General features: G+C 41.7%; 1 protein-coding gene across 1 annotated transcript in view; it reads right to left on the bottom strand.

Moving 5' to 3' along the window:
- Positions 1-23,737, bottom strand: part of LOC128696117 (putative uncharacterized protein DDB_G0282133) — an 85,908-nt gene that overhangs the window by 1,578 nt on the left and 60,593 nt on the right. Inside the window, exons 3-4 of the mRNA XM_070094812.1 lie at positions 18,431-18,507; positions 10,809-12,622 (exon numbers count right to left, since the gene is read on the bottom strand). Coding sequence (XP_069950913.1) covers positions 10,809-12,622; positions 18,431-18,507 — 1,891 coding nt within the window. The remainder of the gene's footprint in view (positions 1-10,808; positions 12,623-18,430; positions 18,508-23,737) is intronic.

Below are 23,737 nucleotides of genomic sequence, written 5' to 3'. Positions count from 1 at the left end.
AACGTGGATTAAAAGATCACCGTCAGCTTATGTATTCCTTGTTAGCTCCTTTGATACTAATAAAGGGCTCTTGATCCAAGGCCCCTCAAGGGAGGTTCCTTGATGCTGGTGAGGGGCTCGATCTAATTATGGCCCTGTACTCCCCTCCCTTGGATCGAGCCTAAATGCTCCCCATTCCTCCAGGCGCTGCAAGACCCCCTACATGTTTATCGCTTCTTCGTGAATGTATTAATAACTTGGATTAAAAGATCACCGTCAGCTTATATATTCCTTGTTAGCTCCTTTGATACTAATAAAGGGCTCTTGATCCAAGGCCCCTCAAGGGAGGTTCCTTGATGCTGGTGAGGGGCTCGATCTAGGGAATTGGATCTGTGCTCCAGTTCCCTGAATTAAATCTGAATACCTTCCACATCCCCCCACAGGTGCTATATAATCGTACGGGTTTAGTGCTTCTCCCTTGATTATAATAATAAATTCGTCGATTTACGTAAAGCTTTTGATAGAGTTGACCATGATTTGTTGCACAAAATTAACACACTGTGGTATAAGAGGGCACTCCCTCAACTATCTAAAGTCATACCTTCGCAACAGAAGCCAATATGTGTACACAAATGGAGCAAACTCTTCCACGCAACCAGTTACAGTCGGCGTCCTGCAGGGAAGTGTCTTTGGCCCCCTTCTCTTTGTCATTTAAATCAATGACCTACCAAATGCATCTCAACTACTCAAACCCATATTATTTGCAGATGACACTAAGTATGTCTTCTCTCGCCCAAGCCCAGTCATACTAGCCAACACTAAATGCTGAATTACAGAAAATATCTACCTGGATGATGAATAACGAGCTTACTCTCAATATTGACAAAACCTATTTCATTCACTCCTTGTGGCTTAGCGCTTCTTTTTGATTATAATAATAATAATATTTCATTCACTTTGGAAAAAGAGCTACAAATGTTCCACTTAACATAATGGTAAACGGATCGCCTGTCACAAGACTCGGAGGGAAAATTCTTAGGAATCCACCTTGTCAGTAGCCTCAAATTTCAGACATACAACAAATCTTCAGGAAAATCTCTTAAGACCGTAGGCATACGATCAAAGATACGGTACTATGTTCCACAACCAGCTCTCCTTGCCCTGTATCGCTCACTCATTTACCCCTACCTCACCTATGGAATTTGTGCATGGGGATCAACAATAAACCATCTCAGACCACTAATAACAGCAAAAGGCTGCAGTCAGAATGATGATAAATTCCCATTCCAGACAGCATACTCCACCAATATTCAAAAGTCTAACCCCACAAGGAAGGTTCCTTGATGTTGGTGAGGGGCTCTTGATTTAGGGAATTGGATCTGTACTCCAGTTTCCCGACCCCTCAAGGAAGGTTCCTTGATGTTGGTGAGGGGCTCTTGATTTAGGGAATTGGATCTGTGCTCCAGTTCCCTGAATTAAGCCTGAATGCCTTCCACACCCCCCCCCCCAGGCGCTGTATAATCCTCCGGGTTTAGCGCTTCCCCCTTGATTATAATAATAATCCAGTTTCCCGAGTTAAGCCTGAATGCCTTCCACATCATCCCCCCCCCCCGGGCGCTGTGTAATCCTCCGGGTTTAGCGCTTCCCCCTTGATTATAATAATAATAATAATCAAAAGTCTAAACTTACTCACCATAGAGAACATTCATACCTTTTATTGTGCCTACTATATACATAGAACACTACACTCAAATAACCCCTCAAGGAAGGTTCCTTGATGTTGGTGAGGGGCTCTTGATTTAGGGAATTGGATCTGTGCTCCAGTTCCCCGAATTAAGCCTGAATGCCTTCCACATCCCCCCCCCCCAGGCGCTGTATAATCCTCCGGGTTTAGCGCTTCCCCCTTGATTATAATAATAATAATACACTCAAATATAAACCCTCTACTCAAACTTCAGCTTAGCGCTTCTTTTTTATTATAATTCTACTCAAACTACTACTTACCAACCTTAACAGAACACACACCACAGTATTATTATAATCAAAAAATCGCTAAGCCACAAGGGCTATACAGCGCCACAAGGGCTATACAGCGACACATGCTGTATAGTCCTTGTGGCTTAGCGCTTCTTTTTGATTATAATAATAATAATAATATACAGCGACACGCAGCACCACAACACAAGGCACAGATCATTCTTTGATATTCCCCGTGTCCATCTCGCACTAAAATTTCTATGCACATGAAAGGCCCAAAAATTAAGAACTCATTACCAGCAGATACCAAAGGAACCCTGTCTGTATATCAATTCAAGACTCTTCTTAAAAACCACCTACTCACCCAAACCTTCGGTGTCGCTATGGGCTCTCCTCTCTCTCCTGTCCTTGCTAGATACATCCAAAGGAACCCTGTTCTATCCTCTGCCTTCCCTACATTTCCGGTCTTTCTAATCTCAACAATTCTCTCCGTCCCTATATCAATTCAAGACTCTTACTTCCAACTCGAACAGTCGCCGTTTAGTTGAATCTATGAACCTTAAAAACATTGTAAAATGCTCCAAACTTCAGAACCACACCTCGGTGCGCTTGCTCTCCCTCTGTGGGTTTCTAGCTCTCTTGCAGTGCTACTCACCCAAAACCAAATACTCCGTATTTGTGCGGCGTCTGGTTGTCTTTGTTGTGGACGTTTCGCCATCCAGTTACCAACAAAGCTACCAAAACACTGCTTAGCGCTTCTTTTTGATAATAATAATAATACCAAATCACTTTCCACCGCCTCAAATTCTAATTGCTCACTATGTTACTCCCGGAGCCTCAAAACCCCAAAAGTAAATGCTCAGAGTACAATAAATTCTCCTATTTTAACGTAAATATTTTAATGTAAATGTTGAATAACATATAATTGACATAGCTGTATAGCCCTTGTGGCTTAGCGCTTCTTTTTTATTATAATAATACTATTGACATAAGTATAACCTAATGAATATTTAGTGCAACCTGACCAAACTATGTTTTGGACATCTGGTGTTAAGTAATCGGTAATCTGTTCAAGTTTAGACTGCCCGTAATGCCAAGGTATGATAGTGGCTCTTTGTATTACAAATCATTGTAAACCCTCACTGTAAACTACCTATGTATGTATACTTCCTACAATATGTCCCCTCAAGGGAGGTTCCTTGACGCTGGTGCTGTATAGTCCTTGTGGCTTAGCGCTTCTTTTTTGATTATAATAATAATCCTTGACGCTGGCGAGGGGCTCTTGATCTAGGGAATTGGATCTGCGCTGCAGTTCCCTGAATTGAGCCTGAATACCTTCCATTCCCCCCCCCCCTACATGCGCTGTATAATCCTACGGGTTTAGCGCTCCCTCATGATTATAATAATAATCCTACAATATGTCAACCACATTGTAAACTTGCAAGGAAATAAAAAATCTAAATTTTAAAAAGTAATGAAAGTTCGGTCCTTCGTCCCGCTGAAGGTTAGACAGACAGGCTACCCATCTACACTCATTTTGCAATCGAACCCCCCCCCCCCCTCACTGATAAAACCTGTGTATTCTTGTGTGACCTACGTTTAGCGCTTAGCTACGATTATAATAAGATTATATTCTTGTGAAGTTTTCCTTAATATTCTGTGATGTGTATTTTCACCATGTTCCTACGAAATATTGCAAGTTCCATTCTTAAAATATTTTGTATAAAGAATTTACATGCAGTATTATCCGGGCAGAGGTCAACATTATTATTATAATCAAAAAGAAGCGCTAAGCCACAAGGGCTATACAGCACAGAGGTCAACAACCCGTGGCTCGCGGAGGTCCTCTGAACCTATTAGGAAAATAAATATTATTGCATAATTACTAAATCAATAGGTAAGTTAAGGCAATGTTTTAGAGGAATAAGTGCAACAATTGAGAAGGTATGTGACCCCTCTACAGGTTTAGCACCCCTCAAGGAAGGTTCCTTGATGTTGGTGAGGGGCTCTTGATTTAGGGAATTGGATCTGTGCTCCAGTTCCCCGAATTAAGCCTGAATGCCTTCCACATCCCCCCCCCCCAAGCGCTGTATAATCCTCCGGGTTTAGCGCTTCCCCCTTGATTATAATAATAATAATTTAATTCACACGATCCCATCAAGCTATATCGCAGGATATATATATATATATATATATATATTTTTATTTTATTATCACACTGGCCGATTCCCACCAAGGCAGGGTGGCCCGAAAAAAAAAAACTTTCACCATCATTCACTCCATCACTGTCTTGCCAGAAGGGTGCTTTACACTACAGTTTTTAAACTGCAACATTAACACCCCTCCTTCAGAGTGCAGGCACTGTACTTCCCATCTCCAGGACTCAAGTCCGGCCTGCCGGTTTCCCTGAATCCCTTCATAAATGTTACTTTGCTCACACTCCAACAGCACGTCAAGTATTAAAAACCATTTGTCTCCATTCACTCCTATCAAACACGCTCACGCATGCCTGCTGGAAGTCCAAGCCCCTCGCACACAAAACCTCCTTTACCCCCTCCCTCCAACCCTTCCTAGGCCGACCCCTACCCCGCCTTCCTTCCACTACAGACTGATACACTCTTGAAGTTATTCTGTTTCGCTCCATTCTCTCTACATGTCCGAACCACCTCAACAACCCTTCCTCAGCCCTCTGGACAACAGTTTTGGTAATCCCGCACCTCCTCCTAACTTCCAAACTACGAATTCTCTGCATTATATTCACACCACACATTGCCCTCAGACATGACATCTCCACTGCCTCCAGCCTTCTCCTCGCTGCAACATTCATCACCCATGCTTCACACCCATATAAGAGCGTTGGTAAAACTATACTCTCATACATTCCCCTCTTTGCCTCCAAGGACAAAGTTCTCTGTCTCCACAGACTCCTAAGTGCACCACTCACTCTTTTTCCCTCATCAATTCTATGATTCACCTCATCTTTCATAGACCCATCCGCTGACACGTCCACTCCCAAATATCTGAATACGTTCACCTCCTCCATACTCTCTCCCTCCAATCTGATATTCAATCTTTCATCACCTAATCTTTTTGTTATCCTCATAACCTTACTCTTTCCTGTATTCACCTTTAATTTTCTTCTTTTGCACACCCTACCAAATTCATCCACCAATCTCTGCAGCTTCTCTTCAGAATCTCCCAAGAGCACAGTGTCATCAGCAAAGAGCAGCTGTGACAACTCCCACCCTGTGTGTGATTCTTTATCTTTTAACTCCACGCCTCTTGCCAAGACCCTCGCATTTACTTCTCTTACAACCCCATCTATAAATATATTAAACAACCACGGTGACATCACACATCCTTGTCTAAGGCCTACTTTTACTGGGAAAAAATTTCCCTCTTTTCTACATACTCTAACTTGAGCCTCACTATCCTCGTAAAAACTCTTCACTGCTTTCAGTAACCTACCTCCTACACCATACACTTGCAACATCTGCCACATTGCCCCCCTATCCACCCTGTCATACGCCTTTTCCAAATCCATAAATGCCACAAAGACCTCTTTAGCCTTATCTAAATACTGTTCACTTATATGTTTCACTGTAAACACCTGGTCCACACACCCCCTACCTTTCCTAAAGCCTCCTTGTTCATCTGCTATCCTATTCTCCGTCTTACTCTTAATTCTTTCAATTATAACTCTACCATACACTTTACCAGGTACACTCAACAGACTTATCCCCCTATAATTTTTGCACTCTCTTTTATCCCCTTTGCCTTTATACAAAGGAACTATGCATGCTCTCTGCCAATCCCTAGGTACCTTACCCTCTTCCATACATTTATTAAATAATTGCACCAACCACTCCAAAACTATATCCCCACCTGCTTTTAACATTTCTATCTTTATCCCATCAATCCCGGCTGCCTTACCCCCTTTCATTTTACCTACTGCCTCACGAACTTCCCCCACACTCACAACTGGCTCTTCCTCACTCCTACAAGATGTTATTCCTCCTTGCCCTATACACGAAATCACAGCTTCCCTATCTTCATCAACATTTAACAATTCCTCAAAATATTCCCTCCATCTTCCCAATACCTCTAACTCTCCATTTAATAACTCTCCTCTCCTATTTTTAACTGACAAATCCATTTGTTCTCTAGGCTTCCTTAACTTGTTAATCTCACTCCAAAACTTTTTCTTATTTTCAACAAAATTTGTTGATAACAGCTCACCCACTCTCTCATTTGCTCTCTTTTTACATTGCTTCACCACTCTCTTAACCTCTCTCTTTTTCTCCATATACTCTTCCCTCCTTGCATCACTTCTACTTTGTAAAAACTTCTCATATGCTAACTTTTTCTCCCTTACTACTCTCTTTACATCATCATTCCACCAATCGCTCCTCTTCCCTCCTGCACCCACTTTCCTGTAACCACAAACTTCTGCTGAACACTCTAACACTACATTTTTAAACCTACCCCATTCCTCTTCGACCCCATTGCCTATGCTCTCATTAGCCCATCTATCCTCCAATAGCTGTTTATATCTTACCCTAACTGCCTCCTCTTTTAGTTTATAAACCTTCACCTCTCTCTTCCCTGATGCTTCTATTCTCCTTGTATCCCATCTACCTTTTACTCTCAGTGTAGCTACAACTAGAAAGTGATCTGATATATCTGTGGCCCCTCGATAAACATGTACATCCTGAAGTCTACTCAACAGTCTTTTATCTACTAATACATAATCCAACAAACTACTGTCATTTCGCCCTACATCATATCGTGTATACTTATTTATCCTCTTTTTCTTAAAATATGTATTACCTATAACTAAACCCCTTTCTATACAAAGTTCAATCAAAGGGCTCCCATTATCATTTACACCTGGCACCCCAAACTTACCTACCACACCCTCTCTAAAAGTTTCTCCTACTTTAGCATTCAGGTCCCCTACCACAATTACTCTCTCACTTGGTTCAAAGGCTCCTATACATTCACTTAACATCTCCCAAAATCTCTCTCTCTCCTCTGCATTCCTCTCTTCTCCAGGTGCATACACGCTTATTATGACCCACTTCTCGCATCCAACCTTTACTTTAATCCACATAATTCTCGAATTTACACATTCATATTCTCTTTTCTCCTTCCATAACTGATCATTTAACATTACTGCTACCCCTTCCTTTGCTCTAACTCTCTCAGATACTCCAGATTTAATCCCATTTATTTCCCCCCACTGAAACTCTCCTACCCCCTTCAGCTTTGTTTCGCTTAGAGCCAGGACATCCAACTTCTTTTCATTCATAACATCAGCAATCATCTGTTTCTTGTCATCCGCACTACATCCACGCACATTTAAACAACCCAGTTTTATAAAGTTTTTCTTCTTCTCTTTTTTAGTAAATGTATACAGGAGAAGGGGTTACTAGCCCATTGCTCCCGGCACACATATATATATATATATATATATAATATATATATATATATATATATATATATATATATATATATATATATATATATATATATATATATATATATATATATACCTTAAAATGTGTATTTCTCTCAGCGTGTATATGCTAAGAGTTTGTTTTAATTCCTGTTTTATGGATCAAGGTATTCTTGCCTGGTGTTGAAGAGGTTACTGTGCTTAATGACCCTCGTCGTGTTGTCGACAGGATTTAAACCCCATTAACCACCCAACCAAGATGTCTTGTCATGCGGCCAACCACCATACGGCTTCAGCTACCTGACCACCTGTACACCTTCATATATATTATGTATAGTTATATTAAACTGTGATGGAAGAGGGTACAGTTAAGAAAATAATAATAATAAATTTATTTCTACAAGTACATGTACAATGTATACAGGCCTAGCTGACATCTATGACATACTACTATAAAGACAGCGCTGTATGTCCCTAGTGGGTTTAGCGCTTCTGTATGTCAGAGAGTCAGTTATCTGCACGGAGATGCTGTACATCACAAATAATGTACGTAGTTGAAGTTCTAACAAAGACTGAGAACCCAAACCTAGTCTTCGTGGTTGTATATAAACCACCAGATGCAACCTCCCAACAGTTCAAGGAACAGCTACTGAAAATTGATTACTGTCTGGAAAACCTTCCAGCTCCATCCCCAACCATCTTACTGCTTGGTGATTTCAACCTAAGGCATACAAAATGGAAGAATGTAGCAAATAATGTTATAGCTGAAACATTCCCCGGAGGTAGCGCAGATGAAAGGTCACGCACACATGAGCTACTAAGTCTCTGATGCAGCGCTGTATAGCCCTTGTGGCTTAGCGCTTCTTTTTGATTTTAATAATAATAATACTAAGTTTCTGTAATGAACACACTAAGTTCGCAGATAATTGAGCCAACAAGACTGGAAAACACACTTGGCCTTATCTCCACAAATCATGAGGACCTGGTAAGAAACATAACAATATAAAAAAAAAAAAAACTAATTCCGATCACAGTCTAATCGATATTCAGACTTACATGCACAAGTACATGCATGTACTTGTGAAGGTGTCTTCACCAAATACAACTTCAACAACAAGAACATCAACTGGGACCAGGTAAACCATGTCTTAAAACATGTTGGGAAGATATCTTAAATAACATGGATCCAAACCAGGGGCTTGAAAGGATCAACTTACAGGCAGCTGAAGTATGTTCAAAGCATATTCCCCTAAGAAAGAAGAGAAGAAGTAAACTGGAGAGAGAAAGATGCTCCCTCTACAGAAGACTACCTGTATAGTCCTTGTGGCTTAGCGCTTCTTTTTGATTCTAATAATAATAATAATAATACAGAAGACTACGAAGAATCACTGAGCTCCTCAAGAACGCTAGATTATCTGATACACGGAAGAAAGCACTAACCAGGGAAGTGGAAAGTATCGAACTTGAGTTAAAGGACTCTTACAGGACCCAGGAGAGACAGGAGCTAACAGCGATTAGTGAAACTGAAAGAAATTCGAAATATTTCTTTTCATATGCCAAAAACAAGGCAAATACCACATCTAGTATCGGGGCCCCTGCTAAGTCCCTTACACAGATGACAATAAGGAAATGAGTGAGATACTGAAATCCCAATATGACTGTGTTTAGCGAGCCACTAATCAGTCTGAAGATCGACAAACCAGAGATTTTTTCATGAATGAGCCTCAAAACTCCATCAATGTATGCCATATTTCCGACATTACCCTTACTCCGAGAGACTTTGAGAAAGCCATTGATAGTTCTATGTGACTAACTAATGGTTCAAGTCGGATCGAAACTTCGTTATAAGTTCTTCCTCTTATGTTATTTGTGCATATCTGTAGCTCAGTTAAATATATTGCCGAGAGCGACAGATCGTTGAAGAGTTTGTGAAGAAGTGCATGGCGAAAGGGAGGAAAATTGCCTTGATAAGGTTATATGTATCAGCAGTCAACAAGCTCACTGCTGACATGGGAGAAGCTCTGTACACACCTAAAGTGTTGCTGAGTCTCAGCTCCTGGCCCCACCTCTTTGCTAGCCGCTACGATAAGGCCAGTAAAGAGGTACGATAAAGCCGGTAAAGAGGTACGATAAGGCCAGCAAAGAGGTACGATAAGGCTTCGAGAGCCTTATCGTACCTTTTCTTAAGCTATGTATGGATCTTGCCTCTTGTCAATCAGTGCATTATTTACAGGCAGACTTCGTGCAGGAAGATTCTTCAGTTCGAGAATATGATGGGGGTCACGTCAAATGTGAATTACATCAGGTTTCAAATCTTCTTGTTTGAAATAGACTTTGGGAATGTGTTGTACCAAGTTGAGGTCGGGTGTATTTTGCTCTGCATAAAATAAATTGTATCTTTCTCACTAGAAAGGAAAAGATCGAGAAGCAGTTTCTCAGTGGAATCGGGAGTTGGCTATAAGTGATGCGAGAAACCATTTTAATTATTTGATTTTAAGGTTTCAGGGTTAAAGAAAACTATTGTCTGACATGGTGAGGTGACAGCTTTTGATGGAGAGAGAAATGAGCTTTCCCTGTTGTAAAGAACAAGGAAAGAACTGTACAGATCCCTGTGGAAAGATACAGTGAAGCAGTAAAGTTCCTGCAGAGTGACTTCAGGAATCTATTTGCTGATTTATAGAAGCATAGGCAAGAAATAAGATTATTAAGTAACACACCGAAAGTTTCACCAGATAGCTCAACTTATTTGTATAAAATGCACAAAAATTATTTTCCTATCATGAAAAATGTTCTTAATCACTGAAAGGTGTGTAATGGTGTGCTTCAGGGAGAGAGATTTTGTGTTTTCTCTAAAAGAAAAGTGATCTCAATATGCTTGTTCTGCAACTTGTTTTTCTTTACAAAACCAATTACTGTTTTCGCCTTAGGAGGTTATATAAAGTTCAGTTCCCTCTCTCTCTCTCAAGGGCGGCCAGTTTCATGTTCCAGCGCCTCACCGTGGCCGTCCAGAGGGGAAATGCTTGCTGCATAACTGGCTCACGTCCACCTTCAGAGGAGCTTGAGGAGATTCATAATCTATGATATATTACACCAATGAATTCATGTTTATGCTTTTTAAGTAAATGATCCCTAAATTAAAAAAAAAATACATGTGTATATGGGGTGGTAGGAGAAGATTAGTGCACACATAGTTTCTAGGAAGGGTCCATAGACCATTCCTAGAAAACATTTCAATTACTTTTCCAAGGCAAAGGGACTCCATATATTGCATCAGAGGTGGACCCTTTATATATATATATATATATATATATATATATATATATATATATATATATATATATATATATATATATATATATATATATATATATATATATATAATGTAATCACTTACCTAAAATGCTCCAGGTCTCGTTTATTACCCAGGAGCAATGTGGTGTGACCTCTCAGGTGTTTATGGTCGGGGCTGTCGTCTTTGGAGTAATAATTATCAGGGCTGTCCTCTCTCTGAAAAGACGGCTCAGGGCTGGAATCTCTCGCATCACTATGATCACGGCTGTCATCTCGCTGGTCACTGTGGCCAGGGTTGGAATCTCTTGCGTAACTATGGTCGAGGTTGTGGTCTTTCACACGACTGTGTTTGGGGTTGTATCCTCTGGAATGATTATGGTCAGGGTTGTGGTCTTTTGGGGGACTATGGTCAGAGCTGTAGCTTTTCAGGTGGTTACGGTCAGCGCCGTGACTTTTGTGATTATTGTTGGTGCAATGCTGTAAGTGACTTTGATCCTTGTCTTGACCTCTCACGTGACTGTAGTCTGGGCTATGACTTCTTGGGTGACTATGATCTTGGTTACAGTCTCTTTGGTGACTAGAGTCAAAACTGTTACTTGCTGAATGATTATGATTCGAGTTGTAGCCTCTCTGATAACTGTAACTTGGGATGTCATGTCTCAGGTGGTTTTGTCTGTGAGTGTGTCTCCTTTGTTGGGTATGATGTAGGCAATGAATTCTTTGTTGGCCATGATTCGAGCGGGGGTCCCTATGGCATGATTGTACAGGAAATTCATTGACGTATGTGACGCTTCGATTCATACATTCGCTTTGTTTTAGAAAACTTGTCTTTGATAAATGAACCTGTTTTTTAAGATTTTTTATACCGGTATCACTGTGATCTGATGGCGTGTCTGCATCTAACACTCTAGAGTGAAGTAAATTTAATCCAGCAGGATTAATGAAATTTTGGCTGCCAATTGGATCATGACAAATGACGCAGTCATATGTGGTGGGGAACTGCTCACGAGAGTTATGTTGATGGTTGATGTAATTATGATTGATATGTTTGTCTGTCATCTTATTTTGTTTGCTAGCATATCTAGGGTTGCCTTGATACTGGTGCCTGTAGATATGAAGACCATGCATATTTGAATTATGGCAATGACTGTCGACTTGTCGATTGTTGATAGAGAGAGAGTAATTATTTGGGTGATGACTGGAATGGCTAACGGACTGGCTACTAGTGCCAGTGTGAGGAATATAGTTCAGAGCTCTACAGTACGGTTGATGGATGTCCCGAGATGACTCTTCTGCATTTATGACCATAGAGGAACTTCTAGCACTGCAGTACCTACAACTAGATCCAGTGTGGCTAGCTGTAGAGGACTGGCATGGAAGGTGGCTGTAGTTTAGATGTGTGTGATTACTTTGGTGAAACCTTTTAGCATTACTCTTAGAAACATCATGGTTACTCCAGACGGGAGTATTATTGTCACCTTGGACACATGAGTCTTGACCATCTTTGATGTGAATGTCGTGACTACTCAAGAAGTGTGTATTCAGATCACATCGACTGACTGTGCTTTGCTTATAGGAACTCTGAGTATTAGGGCTATTCACTGTATGTGTGCCATGAGAATCTGGAGCACTTGTGTCATGGCTCTGCAGAACGTATGGGATGTGTGCACTAACAGGGCATTCGTTACTGCCACTCCTGAGCTGTATGTCATGAGTACTTTGGGGGTTTATGTCAAGGGCGTTTGCAGTATTTGCATCATTGTCTCCTGCAGCATGAGTATATGATACAGCAGGAATGTGAGTGTGAAGAATGTGCAGCAGCTGTCTGGCGTGGACGAAGGAGGTGCGGCTGGTGACATCATAAACCACAATAAAGGCATCAGCCCAGGCTAGGTGACGAAGAATCTGGTGTGGAGTCTGCAAAGTAAAACGTAAAATGTAATTTGGTCGCTGCGCGATCCGAGAAAGACATCCCCGTATGCTACAAGCCCACCCTCCTCTACCGCAATGCACGCAAAATGAGTAGGGGATGGTCATAACATTCTAATGCAGCAAAATATGAAAATAATATGTATACGTGTGTGTGACGTGTCCATGAGAAAGCTTTTGTAGGCTTCTTCATGGACACCTACGTGGGTTCCTCGCTATTCCTTTGCACTGTTGCAAGCTCTTGAAAATTTGTTGGCTCCAACACGAAAAGCCTAGAACTGTCATTCAACTTTCCCTTGTGGTTCTTTTGCATCTGTAATCAGTTTGCGATTATTGCATAAAAGGGAAATGTGTGAGACTGTAGTGGTATCAACGCTCTTATATGGGTGTGAAGCATGGATAGTGAATGTTGCAACAAGGAGAAGCAGTAGAAATCGTGTCTGAAGGCAATGTGTGATATAAATATTATGCAGAGAATTCGTAGCTTAGAGATTAGAAGGAGGTGCGGGGTTACTAAAAGTATTATCCAGAGGGCTGAGGAGGGGTTGAGGTGGTTCGGACATTTAGAGAGGATAGAATGAGACAGAATGACTTGGAGAGTATATGAATCTGTAGGGGAGGGAAGGCGAGGTAGGGGTAGTCCTAGGAAAGGTTGGAGGAAGGAGGTAAAAGAGGATTTGTGTGGGAAAGACCTAGATATTCAGCAAACGTGTGTGTGTGTGTGTTAGACAGAACTAAGTGGAAACAAGTAGTTTGTATGACTTGACATGCTATTATAGCGTGAGTAAAGTAACATTTATGAAGTGATTCAGAGAAACCGATTAACCGGAGTTTAGTCCTGGAGGTGGGACGTACAGTGACTGCAGGATAAGATAAGATAAGATAGGATTTCGTTCGGATTTTTAACCCCGTAGGGTTAGCCACCCAGGATAACCCAAGAAAGTCAGTGCGTCATCGAGGACTGTCTAACTTATTTCCATTGGGGTCCTTAATCTTGTCCCCCAGGATGCGACCCACACCAGTCGACTAACACCCAGGTACCTATTTGCTGCTAGGTGAACAGGACAACAGGTGTAAGGAAACGTGTCGAAATGTTTCCACCCGCCGGGAATCGAACCCGGGTCCTCCGTGTGTGAAGCGGAAGCTTTAGCCACCAGGCCACCGGGTCGCCTGTGAGTGAGAATGAGCCATACCACGGGTGGGGTTTGATCCCGCGGTCAGAGTCTCAAAACTCCAGACCGTCGCGTTAGCCATTGGAGTTTTGAGACTCTCTGACAGCGGGGTCAAGCCTCACCCGTGGTATGGTTTGTTTGCAATCGTGTCATTACGATTTCGTGAGTCATGAGTGAGGATATTTACACTTTGAACCTCAGTATCGGCGCGCCTCTGGCAAGACAGTGATGATGAAAGTGTTTTCCTTCTTTTTCGAGTCACACTGCTTTGGTGGGAGACGGCCGGTGTTAAATATATATGTCGTGCCGATTAAGCCGAATCACCGAGTTTGGCTTGTTTGGCGAATTACCAGAATTAAAATTTGTTTTTGCAATAAATCAGTGGAAATCAATCTGAACATAACGGAAAAATATACATCACTGAATTCAGTGATATATATTTTTTTCATAATGTTCAAATTGATTTCCACTGATTTATTGCAAAAACAAATTTGAAACAATATTAAAAAAATATATCCTTAGCAAGTCGGCCGTCTCCCACCGAGGCAGGTGGGTATGTGTGTGTGTGTGTGTGTGTGTGTGTGTGTGTGTGTGTGTGTGTGTGTGTGTGTGTGTGTGTGTGTGTGTGTGTGTGTGTGCGGGGAGAGAGAGTGATGCATCACAAGAGCTAATGCTTGCAAAACATACAGGGATCACCACAGTTAACTGAAGTGAATACTTGAGTGCTTTCATATTAACAATTAATGTTTACACTGCTAAGTTAAAATTAGTTCAGAGTTTACTGTCAGAGTTAAAACCTTCTAGTGAAACAATAGTGCTGCTGTAGCCCCAACTTTACATCAGGTCACTGTTAACAAGTATTTTCAGGTCACCTCTCGTCACTTCCAGAATCACGAGTGTGAGAACGTCACTTTCTTTTGTCCCTTTTTGGAGAAAGATAAATAAGATGAGAGAGCCTGGGGAACAAACGGACTTGTCAGTTAAGTAAAAGTAGTGAGATGTTTGGTTGGGAGGTGGAGGTATTGGAGAGAATATTCTGAGGCGGTAAATGAAGATGTTGAAATGGTGGAAGAAATATTATGTCTAGTGCAAGGAGAAATAGGATTTGTTAGGAGGTAAATATCCGATCTGATTATGAAGTGAGTGATGCATTAAGTAGTGTGAAAGGAAGGGAGAGGGAGGGGGAAACAGCAAGGATGGAAAGAGTTAAGAGAGAGCATGCTTGGTTCCTTTGCATAATGAAAAATTGGACGAGAGTGTAGGATTTATAGCGGAATAAGTATATCGAGTGTATGACGCAGGATTATCAATTAAGGAAGTTAAGGAGATGTGTGGATCATGTTTTTTCATTAAAACAGATAGGTGAACAGTGAATTTGGAAAAGGCACATGATAGGATATAGGACAGATATGGAAAAAAAATTTCCTTGTGTTTTACATCCATTGAACTGGTTGTACTGTAAGTTAAACAAAACTGCAGTGTTGTTATGAGGAAAGTGAGGTTCGGATTAGGGTATTCAGGAAATAGAGGAAATATTCTCCAGCAAATATGGGCTTTAGACAAGGATGTGTGGTATTACAGTGGCTGTGTAATGTGCTTAAAGATGAGGTTATAAATAAAGTGAATGCTGGAGTATTGCGGAGAGGTGTGTAGATGAGCAGCGTTTTGGAGATTCAGAGAAGCTGCAGGAATTGGTTGATTATAATGGAAAGTGTGCAAGTAGTGTTGAAGGCGAGCACAGATATAATCAACGTGATGAACGTAAGAAGTCAATTCAATAAAATATAAAAATTCAGAGTAGAAGGCGGAGTTATGAAGTGAGCGAATTCAGTGACGAGGTGAATCACAGAATTAGTGAGGGAAAGAAAGTAGCATAAATATTAAGGAGCCTATGGAAAGAAAGATGCTTAACGGTGTATGCAAATAGAGGAACATATCAGTGTAGAGTGATACTGTGTCGGCTCTTTTGTGAGTGTGAGGCATGGTCTTTGAATATTGCAGTGAGGAGGACCCTGGAGACAGTGATGCTGTGTCTAAGATTAATGTGTAGCACGAATATTTTGATAAAAAAAATAAAAAATAAGAGTAAAGAAATTAGAAGAGGGTGTGGTAATTCTGAAAAGTATAATGCAGAGAGTGGAGTGGCTATTTAGAACAGATTTAGCAAGATATATTAACAAAATGGTGTGTAAATATGGGTAGGATGGAAAGTGTACGGGACGTCCAAGGAAGGGCGAAAGACTCTTAAGAATTAGAGTTCCATGCATTCAACAGGAATATGTGTGGGCATGAAGATACAATATGAAGAACAAGCTTATTTTGTATATTATGTATATATAACTACACCTATTGGCATTACGCCTGTACATCCAGGTACGTGTGAGCGTATTAGGTCCAAGTGAGTGTATGATTTTACATGTAAAGTAAAAGGACACAAGTGCAACTAATGTGACATTTTATCGTGGCAACGTTTCGCTCTCCAGGAGTTTTGTCAAGTCGTAACGGCTTGACAAAGCTCCTGGAGACCGAAACGTTGCCACAATAAAACGTCACACTAGTTGCACTTGTGTCCTTTTACTTTACATATCGTTGGTAATTCTACCAACATATATACAATAATTTTACACGCTGTTGACATGTGAACATTGTAATATCTAGGGAGTGAGAGGCGACGAATGTGTTTCGCCTTAGGTTACTCTGTCTTGCTGGAAAACATACAGTAAGGCAAAGGGCAAGGAAAACATATCTCTTCTGTTTTTCAGTCCTGGGCAAATCATCGTCTGAAATAACAACCTGCAATGCATCGTGTGTCGTGTTGTCAGCTCTTCTAAGACTGTATATTAGGCAGCAAAGTATGAAATGTGTCCTGAGACCTACCAGAATAATAAATTAATTACTGTACTTGATTAAAAATTTGTAAGAGGATTTCATAGGGTTTCTGGGGTAGTGGTCGTAATTTATTAGTGGGATTGGTTTATGCTATAATAAAAACATTTGAATTTGTTGAACAATTTACAGACAGATAACACTTGTCAGAACGTACTGAGACCCATTTTAATTTAAGTCATAGTTTACTCTGATAATTGACAATGACAAACACATTATCAAAGGACTGACAAGATTGATCAACATTGACTTTTGTGTGGTTACTGCGTCAAATAATTAAGAAATAATTCCGGTGGAGCCAGCAGCTGGAGTGCCTAAACACGTCAACTATCACCATTAAAAGTACATCACTTTTAAACAATTATAAACATACTTATAATAAAACAATTACGAAGGGAGATGATGGATGGGAGAACAAACTTTGTATAGATCCGTCACTGGGTTTCTTAAGATGAAACGCACGTCAGGATGTGACACACTAACATCACAAACATTCACATAACTGCTCACAAAATCCGATTCAATTATTTATTTACCCCCAAAAAAATACATTATACAGGTTACTGCCAGAACTGATACAATACATACATTACTTGCAGTATTCCTACCAAGAAATAATGTAACACTTTTTTATTAGTTGTCTAGTAATAGTTCACCAGAATTATAAATTTACAACCAATCGAACCAGGCATTTCAAAATTATGAAGGTGAATCACAAGGGAAGAAAAACTCCAACACTCTGTAGGTTCTCCTCGTCTCGGGATGCCTAAAAATCGGTCCTCGTTCCTTTTAACTATAATTCCTCTTATTTTCTAGTATACACTGCCTTCTTGTTTCGTTTAAAACTTTAACAATATTGACAGTTATTGTTGCCTAAACTGCACTTGCTTTATTTTATACAAAAATATCGTTGAATTTAAGCATTTTAACATTGTCAATAGAGCGAACATATTGATGGTCCATGACACCGGAGTTTACTTTCTCACATCTACACGTATGACATCAAAAGTTCCCATTGTTACTGAGTCGTGCAAGTTTCAATTAAACAATTGTACTAATATTGTTTTTTTTTCTACATTGAATGGAGAATGCCTCTTTTGTTGACTTTAAGCCTCAAATATTGATATATCTTAATTGGATCAACTTTTTAGACTGATCTTGGGCTGTTTTTACCAACTTGTCACTTTTATTGAAGAAACTGAGATATCACTTTCCATGCGACAACTTGAATGCCTCCTGATCAGCTTCACAGTTTTAACATCGATATTTAACTGCATTAGAAACTTATGTCGCACTCTGTACTATTCTTTTCGCAAGCATTTCAGATATAGGGGGCCGGATTAATGGGATACTGGGGATATATTTTTTCGGTTCGCGCAGCAACTAAAAACAAGTCTAGTTATCTAATACACACATCACTTGTAACTTAAAGCCAGATATTGTGTCGTGTGTATAACAGACCGGAACTGATCTATATCCGGTTCGTAAATCTCCGGTAATTTCATCATTATTATAAACAGGAACACAAGGGTTGTGAATCGTCGTCTATACATTACATACTATAGAACAGGGTCACAAACATCAAATCACGGAACAGGTGGGGTTTGAACCCTGCCATGTGAGTCCTAAAACTTACTTGCCATGGGTTCAAATCCCACCCGTATCCTAGTTTGCTTACAATCGTGTTATTACGATTTCGTGAGTCAACAGGTATCATATCTAGGGTAAAATAGCTCACCTGTGCTGTGGCTGCGTCTAACAACTGGAGACGTGCAGCCTCGTGGTCCACCATGGTCTCGTGTTGATACATCATTTCTGCACAGAAAGGAAGACAGTAAATTTTTATTTTGTAGAATGTATTACAAAAGGAAATGTAGGGAAGAAAAATCAACGCACAAGTGATAGAAAACAGAGAAGAGCGTGAGAGGACCTGTTTAGAAACAACACGGATGGCAAAGTTAAAGGTACAGTCCTGCTGACACCTATCTTAGAATAATACTCATGCAGTTCCAAGTGAGTGATTTATTAAAAAGTGTGGAACGTTTCACAAATAGCAACAGAGAAGAGAAGGTAAGGCAATACAGGCAAGAGACTGATACAAGAATGGCTAGGGTGCCAAAAAAGATCTGACAATGGATGCTGAAGGAAGAAGGTCGGCATAATGACCATGCAACTATCAAAGGTCTGCAGTGCCATAATAGATATGAGAGAGATACCACGGAGCTATAAAATAGTAAATGTGTAATATTTAGAAGGAGAACAAAGAGAAAGTCTTAAACTGCAGATCAGTAACTCTGTGAAGTGTAGATGATCCTATTGTATAGAAAGCTAAGCACCTGGAGAATACAGGCCTCATCACAGACCAACAGCACAATATCAGAAAAAGAAAATGTATGACATATTTTCTGGGGTGTCAGAAAGCTTTTTATACAGTGCTTCACAGGCGACTCGCTTGCCAACTAAAAAAACTAAGTGGGATGATAAGACGTGTACCCTAATGGATAGTAGAGAGGAGAGTGAGATATAATAGGAGGTGGCTGGTCCAGTGCAGGCGACTGGAACTAGCAGGTAACCGAGGTAGAAGGTTCTGATTAGTACGGGACAGTGAGCCTACAAAAGTGCTCCTCTGCTGCCATGAGCCTTTGTTCTTACGCAGAGATATGAGTCTATTGTGTTGTCTCGTTTTTCCAAGTGTTTTGGAACGTGTTCCAAAGGTTTTGTGACTCTGAAACTTCCTTGGTTTTGTGTAGTGGTGTTAGGTGTGCTGATTACAGCAGAATCCAAAAACTTTCGTATATATGTATTTCTCTCTTTAATGATCAGTTCCACCACTGTCAATTTCGTGAGACAGTTGTGGTTATCTCTATGTATGACACAAGCGTTGTGTCATATGTATGTAACACACGTATTCATATTCCTTCATGTGCGGTTTCACCGACATATATGCCACATGCACCGTCTCTCAACACAATATATTTCATCCGTCACCACTTACACCTTCCATCAGGACAAAATTATTCCTGCCTCACCACCTGCACCTTCTCTCAAAATATTATCTTCTTCACCACCTGCACCTTGTCTTAAGAAGACCAGGTGGTGGTCGCTTCCCTGACCAGGTGGTGGTCGCTACCCTGACCAGGTGGTGGTCGCCACCCTGACCAGGTGGTGGTCGCTACCCTGACCAGGTGGTGGTCGCCACCCTGACCAGGTGGTGGTCGCCACCCTGACCAGGTGGTGGTCACCACCCTGACCAGGTTATATGGCACAGTGCAGCAAGGCGTCACCACCGCAGGTGACTCGTGTTTACAATAATATTTAGTTACAGTACCGGCCACCTATCCTCTACAGTGACAGGTAATAAAGTCACAGAGTGAGTTTGATGAATTTAAACTAGGTTAGGTTAATAAACTTAATTTAACTTGAGTTAGGTTAGGTTAGATTAAGGTAGGTTAGATTACGTTAGGTTAGGTTCGCCAACGTTATGTCCATCTATAAGCAATCTCTGACTTTCTCTACCTAGATTCAATGCTACATTGAATTGGGTGTATACACCGGGAGGTATCTCTCGGGGGTAAATACAACTAGAAGTATATATACCTCAAGGCATATGCACCGAGAAGTGTGTATCTCTCAGAGTACATTCACCGAGAAGTGAATATCTCTCAGGGTATATACACTGAGAAGTATCATTCAGGGTATATACACCGAGAGTTTACAGTGATACCTGTTTTTTTTGGATTAAGGTTTTCTTGATAGTGAACAGGAGAAATAAAACCATAATGACTTACAGTCACTTGAAAAACCTAAACCCAAACAAATTAATTAATACTACGTACTAATTAATATCTACGTACACCCCTGTCCCGAGCTACCCTGCCATATTCTATCATTCAACATAACTTGCATAATGGAATATGACAGGGTAGGTACAGGTAGCTGTCGTTTTCACTATGAAATTCTCAGCAGTGAGACTCAGCCTTGCTAGAAGTGACGCAGCATTGATCCATACTACCTGCTGTGATAGTGTTGCACCGTGCTACCTGCTGTGATAGTGTTGTTCCATGCTACCTGCTGTGATAGTGTTGTTCCATGCTACCTGCTGTGATAGTGTTGTTCCATGCTATCTGCTGTGATAGTATTGCACCGTGCTACCTGCTGTGATAGTGTTGTTCCATGCTACCTGCTGTGATAGTGTTGCACCATGCTATCTACTGTGACAGTGTTGTTCCATGCTACCTGCTGTGATAGTGTTGCACCATGCTACCTGCTGTGTTAGTGTTGCACCATGCTACCTGCTGTGATAGTGTTGTTCCATGCTACCTGCTGTGATAGTGTTGCACCATGCTACCTGCTGTGATAGTGTTGCACCATGCTACCTGCTGTGATAGTGTTGTTCCATGCTACCTGCTGTGATAGTGTTGCACCATGCTACCTGCTGTGATAGTGTTGTTCCATGCTACCTGCTGTGATAGTGTTGCACCGTGATACCTGCTGTGATAGTGTTGCACCATGCTACCTGATGTGATAGTGTTGTTCCATGCTACCTGCTGTGATAGTGTTGTTCCATGCTACCTGCTGTGATAGTGTTGCACCATGCTACCTGCTGTGATAGTGTTGCACCATGCTACCTGCTGTGATAGTGTTGCACCATGCTACCTGCTGTGATAGTGTTGCACCATGCTACCTGCTGTGATAGTGTTGCACCATGCTACCTGCTGTGATAGTGTTGTTCCATGCTACCTGCTGTGATAGTGTTGCACCATGCTACCTGCTGTGATAGTGTTGCACCGTGCTACCTGCTGTGATAGTGTTACTCAGTGATACCTGCAGTGACAGTGTTACCCAATGCTGCATGCAATGACAGTGCTACTGAGTGTTGCCAGCATTGATAATGCTGCTTCCTGCTGGCTCCCATGTGAGTTAATGACCCCGTATATCTGGAGGTAATCTCTCCACCTTGTGTGTTCCTTCTCCTCTTCCTGATTTCCTCAGTGATGGAGGGTGGTGTGGCTCCCTTGAGTGTTGGAGGGTGGCGTGGCACCTGAGTGTTGGAGGGTGGTGTGGCCCCCCGGAGTGTTGGAGGGTGGTGTGGTCTCCCTGAGTGTTGGATGGTGGTGTGGATCCCCTGAGTGTTGGAGGGTGGTGTGGCCCCCCTGAGTGTTGGAGGGTGGTGTGGCCCCCTCACTACTGGAGGGTGGTGTGGCCCCTCACTATTTGAGGGTGGTGTGGTCCCCTCACTATTGGAGGGTGGTGTGGTCCCCTCACTATTGGAGGGTGGTGTGGTCCCCTCACTATTGGAGGGTGGTGTGGTCCCCTCACTATTAAATGGTGTGGCCCCCTCACTATTGGATGGTGGTGTGGCCCCCTCAGTATTGGATGGTGGCGTGGCCCCCTCAGTATTGGAGGGTGGTGTGGCCCCCTCACTATTGGAGGGTGGTGTGGCCCCTCTCACTATTGGAGGGTGGTGTGGCCCCTCTCACTATTGGAGGGTGGTGTGGCCCCCTCACTATTGGAGGGTGGTGTGGCCCCCTCACTATTGGAGGGTGGTGTGGCCCCTCTCACTATTGGAGGGTGGTGTGACCCCTCTCACTATTGGAGGGTGGTGTGGCCCCTCTCACTATTGGAGGGTGGTGTGGCCCCTCTCACTATTGGAGAGTGGCGTGGCCCCTCTCACTATTGGAGGGTGGCGTGGCCTCCAGATAGTGTGGGACTCGTGGGTGAGTAAGGAATCTCTGTGTAGTGAAAGATTTGAGTGTGATACTAATATTGCAAAGATAAGAGATCCCGCAGAGCAACACATTAAAGTGAGGGTTGAAAATGAAGATAGATGTCAACCATCTAAGAGTAGAAGAAATGAGAAATGTCTGAAGCTCTGACGCAGCCAAGCTCGCATGACTCCAACTCAATGTGATACTGAACGACCTTGGTGAGCGCAGAGCGAAACTGGCATTGCCTCGAGGAGTTAAAGTGTAAGACTGGACTTCCCTGAGAATATCCAACTTACTGCTGAGTGCATCTCGTTAATGAAAACAGCGAGGGAACATACTAACACAGGGCTTCATTTCAGAAATACTTTTCACAATTATATGTTAGTGGAAAAGAAATGATGCTGTGTTTGAAGACCTGCCTAATACAAATTATAGAGGCTTCGAGCTGCTCTGTTCTCCGCTACACAAGCTACACATTAAAAAATGTGTAAGTATCATGATCCTTGAATATCTTCTGTTCATGAAGCCTTCCTGTTTAACAAAGTGAACACATCATTGGACCTAAAAGACTTACAAGCAGGACCCAAGTCATTGCAACCTGGGTGGGTCCATTGCCTCTTCCTTTAAACATTTGGGTAGCCAAAAGTCATCAAGGTATGAAAAATCTCCTGTTTCATAAAATACATAGAAAATGCTTCTGAAGAAAGATTGCAACTGATTTGTTTCATGAACCAGAATACTGACGAGTGATTACTTCTTTACCGAATATAAGTTAGATATATCATTAATTTAAGGTCGATCAACCGCCCATGGAGAGCATGGTACAACTTATGATATCCTCGGGACTTTAAGGCAAATCTTTGATACTCACATGTTAGTACTGTATAATCTTGGTTGCATTGGTCATGTGTTTCTTCAATGATCAAATTAAATGCAAAGTATGTGGTCAGCCTTATGATCACTTTCTTGAACACTATGTGATTAATTGTCCACTTATTAACGAATTTGGAGATAGTATAATAACCAGTATAATATGTCAAGGCATCTTATTAATGAAAATAATACACTTAACATTAACAAGCTTCCTAACCTGGAGTTTACCTGGAGAGAGTTTCGGGGGTCAACGCCCCCGCGGCCCGGTCTGTGACCAGGCCTCCTGGTGGATCAGCGCCTGATCAACTAGGCTGTTGCTGCTGGCTGCACGCAAACCAACATACGAGCCACAGCCCGGCTGATCAGGAACTGACTTTAGGTGCTTGTCCAGTGCCAGCTTGAAGACTGCCAGGGGTCTGTTGGTAATCCCCCTTATGTGTGCTGGGAGGCAGTTGAACAGTCTC

The sequence above is a fragment of the Cherax quadricarinatus genome, chromosome 48 (genome assembly GCF_038502225.1).
Source record: "Cherax quadricarinatus isolate ZL_2023a chromosome 48, ASM3850222v1, whole genome shotgun sequence".
Taxonomy (NCBI): Eukaryota; Metazoa; Arthropoda; class Malacostraca; order Decapoda; family Parastacidae; genus Cherax; species Cherax quadricarinatus.
The sequence above is the reverse complement of the archived record's forward strand: the minus strand, read 5'-3'. Positions and strand labels throughout refer to the sequence as shown.